At 36.5% G+C, this 12,722-nt stretch overlaps 1 protein-coding gene across 1 annotated transcript; it reads left to right on the plus strand.

The window, feature by feature from the left end:
- Positions 1-287: 287 nt before the first annotated feature.
- MBIP (MAP3K12 binding inhibitory protein 1) lies at positions 288-11,716 on the plus strand (the record flags this gene model as incomplete). The annotated part of the gene is made up of 8 exons (XM_009580518.1): positions 288-407; positions 2,106-2,327; positions 2,429-2,525; positions 4,055-4,120; positions 5,819-5,971; positions 8,478-8,575; positions 9,936-9,974; positions 11,161-11,716. Coding segments are annotated over 8 exons (906 nt in total), but the record flags the coding sequence as incomplete, so codon positions are not given.
- Positions 11,717-12,722: the final 1,006 nt, after the last annotated feature.

Raw genomic sequence — 12,722 nt, forward strand, 5'->3', positions numbered from 1 at the left:
ATTGAATTGAGAATTGACTGAAGTTAAAGATCAAATTAATACAATGAAAGTGTGATGAGGTAGTAAGAAACTTTTAATTTTTGAATATACTCTACAAATACTAGCTTACCTTGAAAATGACAGCTGCTTGAATTATAATTAATGTCAAACCTCCAATGTCCTCATACAAAAATGGGATCTGTATGAGTGAGCATAATTGTTGTCCTGTAGAAGTCTTGTATACTTCTGGGATGTTAATACAACATAACAATGTAATTTTTTGTTGTGTTTGTTTTGCCCTCTTGAAGCTTAACCTTGGAGACGATATCGTGAAAGTTGTAATCGATTGGAGCAAGCTTCAAAGCACATCAGCACTTCAGCCAACATTGCTTTTTAGTGCACTTCAGCAGCATATTTTATGCTTGCAGGTAAATATTTCATTGGACACATTCAACTTGACAAAAGTGATCAACGACTGAATGTAGTTATATTATCTAAACTGTAAAATTTCAGTCATTTTGATCTCATATTGCTATGTCCAACAAAAAAGAATGCAAAAGTATGCTTGGGATACCACTATGCTTCATAGGTACTCACACTTACGGATTTTTCAGATTGGTGGTGGGAGTAGCCACTGTAGGTGAGCAGGCTGAATAAATGCAGCCTCATTGATTTCTAGACTTGCATTGTAAATGTGATACATTTCCATCTATGGTGGGTTATAATTAAGCAATAAGACACGGCAGGTGTGTGTCATGCTATGATAATGATTCCATGCGTTGGGTGAGTTTTGAGGCACATGGAGTGCTTTCAGTGGTTCAAGAAGTGGCATTATCCCAGCATGACACATCCTGGAGTGTCTTACTGCAATTAAATGTATTTTCAGCGTAGGTTTGGGGGTTTTTTTAAAGAGTAATTTCTTTGACATTAATGTCTCATCTTGCCAAGTAGCCAGTCACCATTACTGTCATTTCTTTTAACTATTTGAAACTTTCCAACCGTGCCAAAAGTACGTGTAATTTAGTTGCATGGCAAAGAGGGTGAGCAGTTTGTCAGCTGGTAACTGAACAGTATTTTGACCTTGATAGTTCACCTGTAAAAGGTGAGGATTTGAATACCAGTTTTTTGCTTCAGCTAGTCAATTAATTATTTCAAATGTGTCGTACTGAGAGGGTGAAAAAGGAAGTTCCTGTATTTGCTTGTCTGTAGGTAAAAGAAAGACCCTTTATGTTTTCCAGACATCCACCAAATCTTTGGTGTGATAAACAAAAAGAGAAAATATGCAAGATAAAAGCAAGTAAAAATTATATCCAACTGTAAGAACGCTGCGAGTAGGAATTTGATTCCTTTTCAGGAAATGTGACTGGTAAAAATCATGTTGTCTTTAAAAAAAAAAAAAAATTCTAGAGGGAAAATAGGCAGTGAAATTCAGACTAGATGAAATTGGTAAAAATTAAAAAAGGGGGTGTGACATATATATGTACTGAGGTTTTGTTATTACATCTTGTGTAAGAGTTATTGCGGTAGAATAATAAGCATTTATTTTTGCTGCTACAAATGTCAGTGCATTCTCTCATTTAATTTCATGACCTAAGTGGATAATCAACCGTGTCAAGAAAAGCATGTGTTCAGGATAACGCCTATATATTTCATGTCTGTGTTCTCTCATTTGCTTGGGCAACTGCAGTTTCAAGTGGAGAATGTAGTGCTGTAGTGATAAAGTAAAGGCTTTACAGTGTAAAAGCGTGGGCTTTCATGTTAAGGAGGAAAAATACTAAGCCTTACTGTTCTGAGTAGGCATTTGAATGACACGTTAATTAAGTGGCATTGGTGCGAGCGATTGAAGCTTTGATTGTGCTAGTAACAGAGGAGTAGTAGGCAGATTTTTGCAGAAATTCGGGAGTTTTCCTATACAAACCTCTAAAAGGCACGGGTCAAAAAGGCTAGAATCATGGTGTGCACAGTATTTGGAACTATAGGGGTTTTTTTTTCTTTTTTTTTTTTATTACTGTGTTCCATCAGGGGCAGATGTTGTAATTCCTAAAATTATTTCAGTTGGTCTGTTTTAGAAATAGTACTTGGCTTTTTTTCTTTTTTGACTTTAACATACTGTTTTCTTTGTTCAGCCTCTTTTAGAAAAACTCCAGTCATTGATTAAAGAGGAAAATATAGGCCATGTTGAACCTGCAGGTAAAACAGAAGGCCAAACTTATGAAACAAGTTTAGATGTTTATGATGGTAACTATCAGACTGAAGAAAAGTATGCAAGTTATGACTTGGGAGATCTGAAGGATGCTCATGTTAATTTTGATCCAGAGGTGGTCCAAATAAAAGCTGGAAAAGCAGAAGTAAGTGATTTACCTAAATTTAAAAAAAAAGAAAAAGACCTTTCTAAATTTTAAATTTAAAGAATGAAATAGATATATGCCATCATGTTTATTACCTGCAGATTGACAGGCGGATATCAGCCTTCATCGAGAGGAAACAAGCTGAGATCAATGAAAATAATGTCAGGGAATTTTGCAATGTTATTGATTGTAATCAAGGTAACTGGCTAGCCAGACTTTAATCTTCATAGCAATTTAAGTTGGGGTTTTATTTTTTTGTTTTTCAAAAGTGCTATTCTATATTTAAAACAGAACTTTATTTTAAGAGTAACTTTATTTTAAAGTTAAGAACTTGCATGTGCACTGCAGATGTTTTCAGATAGACAAAAAAAGAAAGTAGTCACTGGATGTCAATGTTTAATGCATCCCATACAGAAAGATTCTAGCTATTACTGTGTTCACTTTAAGAACTGAGATCTTAAGTCAGATGATTTTGTAGCTATTGTTCCCAGTGTTTTAGCTAGATGTTCCTTCCAAAGTTAACAGAATTGCAATTAAAAAATGTCTTGTGAATTGCATATTCAAATTGAATTTAATTTAATGCTGGTTAAATTACAAAGAAGTATTTTTTGCAATCAATTTGAATTACTAGCTACTTAGAATAACTTTTTCTTTTCAACATTACTCAGCCTATTGGTGTTTTTAATGCACCAACTGGCACAATTGGCTGTATCTATAATCAAACAATCTTAAATCCATCTGGTAGGCTGGATCTCATTAGCATGATCAGTAACTGTGTAACCAAAGGCGTCTTAAAAGTGAAGACACTTTTATATACATAAATAGTACGGAGACATTTTCTAAGTACCTGTGAACCCAGATGTGCATTGTCTCTGTGATGTACTTATGCTTTTAGAGATCAAAGCTTATTGTTCCGTAAGCTTTATAGGAAGAGAGTTTAACTCCTTGAATATTAGTTCATTAGGAATGAACTAGGAATTAGGAATTAGTTCATTAGTTTCATTAGGAATGAAAATGACATCTGAAGTCTAGTAGAATACGCTAGTTAGTAAAATACTGATTCCTAAAATTGTTAATTACGTACAGAAGAAATGATGATAAGACCTTCCTTTGTATGTTCAGGCGTAATAAAATATGTGTAAAGCTTTGGTGTATATGAATAGAGATTAAAATATAAACATTAGAATAAACTAAGATGGTAAACTAAGGTTTTTATGGTTAAACAAATTAAAGAAGTCACAGGCATCAGAATAAATTCAGGAAGGTGAGAAAAGAATGCTGATGAGTAAACTAGATCAGTCTGAAAATAGGAGGAGAACGGTTTCAAAAAAGGACATAAAGTCAGAATAACAGTGGTAAGCAGGGAAAAGACTTCTGTACAGGAAGAAAGAAATAAGTTACAGAGAAACACAGTGAAAAGTAAGACCCAAATAAATTGTAAATTGAAAGAAATTTGGTCCTGATCCAATATATAAATTATGTATAAATGTATGCACACATGTATATAAAAGTGACTTACCCAATTAAAAGCAGTAGGTCCATGCAAGTGTGTGAAACTACTAGTAAGCAAGTGTTTATAGAATGAATGAAGTATTTCTGATGTTTTTATTGTATGAAAAATTTTAATTAGATTTGTTAAAAGCCTCAAAGCTGCTGATGGTTAGAATATTTTAAATTATAAATACATAATTAGGACCTCACTTTTTATATTATTATTATTTATTTAGAAAATAGCTGTGCCAGAACAGATGCAATTTTCACACCCTATCCTGGATTTAAAAGCCATATAAAGGGTAAGCAACTATTTTAATACCCATTTATTAAGAGTGTCCGGATAGAACAGCATTGATGAATTTTTGACTTAAAAACTTTTTATAGAATGCTCAAAAAATGCAAATTTAACATGTTGATTTTTGACTCTAGTGAATACTTTTATATCTTCACTTACTTCTCCAAGGTTTTCAATCCCATAACTGCTTCATTAAGATGATGGTTATGCACTAAAGACCAAGACAAAGTGGCCTATTTTCATTGTCTGAAAGGAAAGATGCAAAAGATAAACCAGGACAGAGAAGCTGAACAATTCTTAGCTTTTCGTCTAAGGTGAAGCCAGCAGTCCAGTTAAGGAATTGAGATTAAATAAAATTATCTTCTATTTTTCATTAGTCGGTGTAAGTATATAAAATTAGGAAATAGTTCTGGGACACAGTGAAGGTTCTGAGACATAGATTTATGGGAAGTGACAAGCTGAGGAACAAGCTTACCAATGCACTGCCTTTTGGAAAGGAGTAAATAGCGTAGAAATGATTGTCCAACCAAAGTTATGTATAAAAGATTGCTTGTCCATCTACTGCTCTCTAGGTGTACACAAGTTACTCTGTGTTTAAAACCAAACAAACAAAATCTCCAAAATGAGAATGAAAGTAACCTTTTTTCCATTTTTGAGAGTGGTAGTATTCAGTTATCCACTTGATACTGGTTCTAGAAACCAATTCATTATTCTGAATTCTAAAATTCATAATAATACTGTGAAGCACAATGATAGGTATAAGCATTAAAAGGTCTGGTGAGCTAAGAGGGAGATGGGGAAATGAGTTTGAATTTAGAATCTTTCACTAAGAACTCCTTTCAGTTGTCACTTATTTAAACTGAGTGCTAGTTTGTAACTTGGATGGTAGCATATTACAGGGAAGAAAAAAGTTTGCACTTCAAGTAACTAAAACCCGAACAGTTCATAACTGAAATGTGAATAACACTTAGAAAGTAATTGGAAGTAAAACCAGCATAAACTGAAGCAAGAATGTAAGATGTGGCCTTCATGAAGGACTTGAGTAAGATGGTGTGTGCTTCAGTATCTGGAGTTGCCAACATTGTCTTTAAGTCTGCAGTACGCTGCAGTAGTCCTATTAGGAAGGACTTGAGAAATGGCTGTGTTTTAAAGAGAAGTGACCAAAATCTTCTGATGAAGACATAGTTCAGCAAAGCAGCTGAAGAGTCATTAAAGCCGTTACCTGAATAACAAAAATTAGAAGAGAACTTCCTTGCTGAGATTTGTAGCGGTTCTTCTAGTTGTATACCTCCCCTCATCTTCATGTATTTATGATGCTTCCTGTAATATTAGGTCTGGCCTCTTCTTTGCATTCACAACAGCTCACATGTGCAACTGCTGACATAGATACCGCGTTTTCTGCTATTTATCAGCAGCTGATGACAAATTCTTGATACTGCCATTCTACGTGAATGTATGAGTAATTCTTTTACTTTGCATATGTAAAGTCCTAGGTTTTTGTTTAGTTTAGTTACTCATGCAAAAATAGGAAAATTCTTTTACTTGAACCTTTGATCTTAATGTGTGTGGGAGCCTTCACATGAGTGACTGGTGTGAAATTGATTTAACACAGGTTTTCATATTTTAATATTTTGATTGTTTTAGTTAGATGTACTTTGTGTTTCATGTGCATATATGTTAAACGTGTGTTCTCTTTACCTAGTTTCTAGGGTAGTAAATACATATGGACCTCAGACTAGATCTGAAGGAGCACATGGGTCCATTCACAAAGCCAATGTACCCATTCATGATTGTGGAAACCAAGCTGTTGAGGAGAGATTGCAGAACATTGAAGCACACTTACGGTTACAGACAGGTTTGTGTCATGTTTTAATTTTGACATCGGTGTGCCAGTTTGTACTACAGTTGTCATTGCTGTAGTGAAACTAGGCAAGTCTATAAAAATTGTGACTATAAAAACAGTGGATAGATCCACTGAAGGGTTTAGTCACCCCAAGTACTACAATCTAATGTTTAAGTTCTTATGCCCAAAATGGAGCCCAGATTTATGCCCAAATTAGAATGCTGAGTTAGTAAATCTACACTTGATGTGGTGGCAAACGAGAGAGAATGGGATTTAAAACAATCTGGAATATTTGGAGGCAGGGGTTCTCCATAGCCGGTGGAGTCCTTCTGCCTTGACCCACTGAGCAGGAAAAGCTGAGGTTAGGACTCAGTCCTGCTTTATGGACACCTGGTGGGCTGGGGATAGGATGAACCCAAAAGGCAACCTGAAATCTTTTCCTAAAGGTGGATGATTCTTGAAATACAGTTAGGTGGAGGCTTATTTCCCAGAATGTGGGAAGCTCGTTGTCAATACTTCCCTTTAGCCATGCAAACATGAGTCCATACCTTTCACTAAAATAAACGCCATAACCACCAGGCTACTGACTTTTTTTAAGTAGTTGTTTTCCTCACCCCACCTCCAGTTTTCTAGAACATAAATCAGTAAGGCACTTACAAAGGAGGAATCTGTATTTTTCCTGAAAAATGTTTTCAAAGCAGAACAGAAGCCCACATCTTCACCTAATAAAGTGAATGTTCTACACATCACACGGCAGACACACACTGACTTTTTTTTGTCTTCTGAATACTGAATAGATGCCAATCCTTTCTCTAAGAATATGGTGAACGTTGACTAGATTACTAGATTCCTGTGAATGCATACTGGATCAAAGTCCTCTGGCGGCAAGGAGAGTAGAATACTCCTAGATACTCTTGATGCAGCAGTCAGAGCTTGATGCTTAGATGTATAGCTGTCTCAAAAATAAGGTGTTTTTTGTGCATGGAAATAGAATTTGCAAGTGGCTGGCCAGCATTAAGGTTACAACATATAGTAGCTTTGGAGTTTACGCATATCAGAGATAATGATTGGGGGTAGCTAAGGAGGGGCGCTTGCTTCCAGGTTGTGCCTATAATAGGTGACGTAATTTTGTTTGAAGGAACAGGTCAGTTAAACAACAGTATAGGGGAAGAGGATGAAAGTGTGCAATTCCAGTTCAAGTCCTGTCCAAATCAGCATTCCTGGGGAAGGTCTCAAGATCATTTGCTACTTACCCCAGCAGCTGTACAAAAAGTATTCATCTGAGCAGGTAACCTGCCTCAGCTACCTGTTCACCAGTTTTTCTTTCTGATGACTGAAAGAGTTGTTGACTTAACCTGCTGTTTTTCAGAACAGCTTCTTCTAGTGCTAGTACTACTCTTTTCCCTTTACATTGAGAGACAGCAATATTAAGAAGAGTGAGAGGTTAGCCGATTTAATTAGTAGCTGCTGAGTGATGAGTAGAGAGCAGAACTGAAGGAGGGAAGCTACCCCAAAAATTGTCTGTCTGAAGTGAGGAAATAGATGAATGGCAAAAAAACCCATTAGTGCTTATTTCAATAGTTCATGGAATAAAATTAATTGTCTTACCTAACAGACCTAGAAATAAGTGGAAACAGGTGGCAAGAGAAGAAGTAAAAGCTTGCTAAGGCCTTGGTTGTCACTACTGTCAGAACCAGACTATCATTTTAATTGGGATAGCCAGTAGTTAGTTGTGATAAACAGTGATTTCAGTTTATAGAATACTATGTAGCATAAATAGGATGCTTTCTAAGGCTGATCTTTTGATCAGTTCTGTTCTTACATGGGGAAACAAGCCCAAGCTGCTGTAGTATAGCTGCAAACAGCAAATGGGTTGAGGTGGGGTTTTTTTGTTGGTGTTGTTTTTGTGATGTTTGTGGGGTTTGTTGGGTTTTTTTGTTTGGTGGGGGTTTTTGTTTGTTTGTTTGTTGGTTTTTTCCCAAAGCTCTCTTATTCCATTACACACACATATTCCCCACCTCTGCTTCTCTGATCTATGGCCAAGCAAACGCTGTTCTTTGTCAAGCGCAGCTCATACCTGTCCTCTAACCTCTGATGCTTAGTGGAGATAGGTTTCCTTCAGAACAATCTTGGATATCAATGCTGAATTCACGTGTAGTCTGCCATCCCATCTGCTCCCTCCTGATGCTGCTGTCAGTTTTGAAGTGGTAACATTTGGTGTGTGACCAATGTATTGTAAGAGTGATCATTAGTTGTTCCAGGGACCTTGTCAGACATATTTCAGTCATGTGCATAAAGTTGTCTGTTGCCTTCATTGACTGCACTGGCTTATCAACCAGGTTTTACCCTGAATGACATTAATTGCCCTTCCTTTTTGTTATCCCATCCACTCATTTTATTTCAGCTACTGGTTGATAGCTGGACTCGAAGAATTCACCTGTAAAACTTGCAAACTTTAGTATAAAAAGTTATTCAAGTGCTTTTCCTGATTTCTTTTTATTTGTACTGGTGTATTTAGGTGGTCCTGTACCAAGAGACATTTATCAGAGAATTAAGAAGCTTGAAGATAAAATCCTCGAGCTGGAAGGACTGTCTCCTGAATATTTTCAATCTGTCGTAAGAAATTCTCTCAACTTCTTTTAGCATACCTAAATGCATTCGGGACTTTCGTGCTTAAATCTTTGATGTAGAGGCAAAAACCTAAGGAGTTAGAGGACAGACGCTTTTGGTAGACAACTCTGGCTTGGTGTAATGGTTACATTTCATGTGGGCCATCTATATAAGTTCGTATTTCTACCTAATTTCTCATTTGAAAGAAAACAGTATTTGTTGGAGGGAAAAAATTGCAGCCACCCAAGCTTAACTAATTGGTAAGGAATGTATTGTAAAGGTTGGATTTCTCCCCCCTCGCCTTAAAATCTGAAGTGTTTCTAATTGACTAATTGATGAGAAAATTGACTAAAGTTTTGATCTCAGTACAAATCATTAATGGCTTAAATCAGCTGAAATCCTTTGGGCTTCTGTACATGATCTCATTACTAAAGATCAGCTATGTGAAATAACCGTTCCAATAGGATGAGAGAGTAAACCCTTTAAAAATTGTTTCATGTGATTCTATGACTCAGATTCCTTTGTTGCTAGTTTTCAGGCAGAGTTCTGTCTCTTTCTGAATAGTAAACCTTACCCTTCATTCGCCAAAGGAGATTAGGACAAAGAGAACATTAGTTGTTACTACATCAGGCTCTGCTTGGCTATAGAAATTTCTTGTCTGTTATCTTGCTCTTCCTTCTTTCCCCATGTAACAGTAAGAATGCCTTTTTTACTGTTGATCATATTTTAATTTATATCTTCTCCTTGAGAGCAGACAAAGAAGGGTTAGCATTTAAAAATCAATAGCGATATTACAAATTTTTGTTTCATTGTTTTGTTTGTGTTGGAGACCAATAAAGTCCTTTATTTGTGAGACTATTTGTTCAAGTTGTTGGAAACTAGAAGCTAAAACATACACTTTCATAAGCTGAAATTTCCACAGAAAGTGCTTTAGGGTCTTTTCTAGAATGGGGATCTGGGAAAAATTTGTGATGGTGGCAATAGTAGTGTTGTGCAGTAATTAGCATTTTTTTTGCCCAAAGTTTTGCATAAATATTGGTGTGGATACATGAAAATTTTAGGGAGAAAAATATTGACAGTTTCAAAAGCTGGATATTGATCTTGGTTTTGTCTGAAGTAAGCTTCAGTTAAGTTGATAGTTGTTGGCTGCCAAGCGTGGAGAAGCTTCAACAGCTTCTGACTGCTCTCCAGTGGTATTTCTCATGATCCAAAGTACACTTAATTATAAAAAGGTTTCTTTAATCCATGGAATGGCAGTCACTGTTCTTTCTGTACTTTGAAGACACTTGTCAGTGTTGTTACAGAATTACTTGTGGTCCTCTGTCAGTGCAACATTAAGTCTGTTTTGATTATGTCTTTTCTTTAGAGCTGTTCTGGCAAGAGGAGAAAGGTTCAACCTCCCCACGTAAGTGCTGTTAACTTTTGTTTACCTTAAGTTTAGGATATTTTGAGTGAAAAGTAATCAGAAGTTCTACAAAGCAAATATCTAACTTCTCAGAAATAGCTGCGTCAGTATTGGATAGCTTGCTGGCAAAGAAAGGGTGGGAAGGAGAAAGAAAGTTAATGGGTGTCACAATGAAATGAGTCTTCTAGGAGTCTGTACTAGGGTAGGTTAGTGTTTTCACCAGTTAGAAGGATGATAAAATAAAATAAATCTGTAATGATGTCAGTCAAGCTAGGGTAACAAGCAATTTGTGAATTCTGATCAGCCTCCTAGTAATGGCCTCTGGTTTTGTTTTGTGGTTTGGTGTTTTTTGTTTTTGGGTTTTTTTAGGGTTTTTTGTTTGTTTGGTTGGGTTTTTTTAATTCGCTTTATCGGTTTATGAAGAGACAATAAAAGTAGAAATGGCTGGCTCGGCAAAAGTATTGCAGAAAGGCCTGACGTTATAGCAGAGATTAACCTAAGTCAGTAAGACTTGCTGTTTTCACAACACCATCGCATAAGGGAATACATTAACAGTGTACCTTAGGCCACAAGAGAGAATTTCTCATCAGTGCAAGTGGACCGTAGCTGGAACACTGTCTGCTACTAGCCATCCCACTTGGAGACAGATGGAGTGGGGAGAATGCTTAGAATGGGATGTGGGCCATCTGAGGGTTGAGGAAGTAGGCTTGTTTACACGAGAAAAAAATCCTCCGAAGGGTGAAATATTTTTATAAAAACGATTATGACCAGTTCTTTGTGTAAGAAGAGATAAAAAAAATTGTCAGGTTGAGTGGGCACAGAGGAGATTGATGTTGGGTAATAGGAAAAAAACCCTTCAGTTGTAAAGCTGGGTTCTAGACAATCTAGATAGTCTCATCCAGTGTTTTACCATCAACGGATTTTTTTTTTTTTAATGAACAGGTTAAACAAGCATCTAATGGAAGTAGCATGGATATATTGATCCATGATTAGGACTGTCAGTTTATTCTAAGTTTACATTCTTTTTCTTTCAAGTTTAAATAGCCATAGACTAGATTCAGACAATTCTGCAAAAGTATTTCTATCATTTGGTGCAACGTGCAGTGACCTCAAGTATCAAATGCTAGGCCACTTCTCTAGCAATTACAAGATGTAAATGATTGTGGTTTTTATTTTGTTCTTTTAGCAGAACTATTCATTGGCTGAACTTGATGAAAAGATCAATGCTATAAAACAGGCATTACTGAGGAAAACAAAAGAAAGCAAGTCCAAGGAGGCTGAGCGGCTTCTTCGATAAAAAAAAAAAGTCTTTTCAGAATCCTCATCACGCTTTACACATACCTAAACCATAGACCTGAGTAGTGTTCATTGGGGATGACTTTAGCAATGAAAACAAAGCATGCGTATAAGCTCCTTTTGGATGATCTCGAAAGCTTGCTTTCAGAACAACTCATTTAAAAACAGTCTTATTAATGAACTAGTTACTTTAAAATGAAGAATGTTTTAGGAATAGCATTCTAATAATCCATTCCCTTCTGTTATAAAGGAGGATTGCAGCATTGTTCTTATGTGGAAAGTCTTAACCCGCATATGAAAGCTACATTTCACATGTAATTCTCGATGGTTGAGTATTCAAAAGGGCTCTCTTTTGAATACTTTTCTTGTAAGTAGTTTGCATAGACTTGTGAAATAAAATGAAATACTTCCTCATAAGTAAACTGTCCTAGGGAAAAAAATTACAAAAAACTTGCAGTATGCATGCTTACTTCCATTTTTTTCCATATTTGTCACTGTTTCCCCAGCTGTTAGAAATGCAGCAAATTGCATTTCTGTTTGACAGATGGTTGTGGAAATCCTGTATGTGTAAATACAGACACCTGTTCTTCACTTCCTCAGTGCCCTGTAGGAATTCAAACTTCATACCCTGCTAACAAACTTAATATATTCCAAAGACCACTCTAGGGGAGGTTTTGAGGAGCATGCCAGCAGGCACCAGCTTCCCTTCCTTCCATATGCATGCTTACATGACTTCTGAAGCATGGATGCTGGGTACGTAGTTTAAATTAAAGTCAGACCTTTGGCTACACGCTGGAGTGTGATTTTTTGTTTTGTTTTTAAATAAACCATTTTCTATTTATACCAGTTCTTTAGTTTCTTTGCTGTCTCTGTCTTTATTCCAGTTTAGAAGAAAAGTAGCTGTTACAGAGGGAGTCTTTTATGTTAACTGCTCTGCTTACAACAGTCATACCACTGATGGCCCTGTATCAGTCCCTGTGACAGGTGTTATGAATAGTACTGACCGGACATGGTCTTGCACTTTGAAGAATAGTAGGCATTTTCTGTAATTCCATGTTCTTATCTAGATTAACATTTATTGTAGCAATTGCACCTAATGCTTCTATGAAGGTGAACCAGCACAGGTGGGAGACAAAGCTGCGTGAGCTCTGGTCCTAGCTTCAGGAAGGAAGACGGTATGATAGTTACCTGTTCAGATGCTTAGTGTCCACCCAGGAAGAGTGGATGGGCAGTCATGAGTGCCTCAAATACAACATTGGATACAAAGAGGTACTTTTGCAGTTGAAGACTGTGACCTGCCTATGTGTAGGACCGTTACTCAGATTGTATGCTACATATCAGTACAGCGTCCTACAGAGACTACTTTTGTTATGTGAAGTGTTGCCATTGTTGAAAATCCTAACAGCTCATATTATGAGGTGAATTTTGGTGAAGCAGTATAGCGAGCTGCAA

This window comes from Fulmarus glacialis, unplaced genomic scaffold, assembly GCF_000690835.1.
Source record: "Fulmarus glacialis isolate BGI_N327 unplaced genomic scaffold, ASM69083v1 scaffold2146, whole genome shotgun sequence".
NCBI lineage: Eukaryota > Metazoa > Chordata > Aves > Procellariiformes > Procellariidae > Fulmarus > Fulmarus glacialis.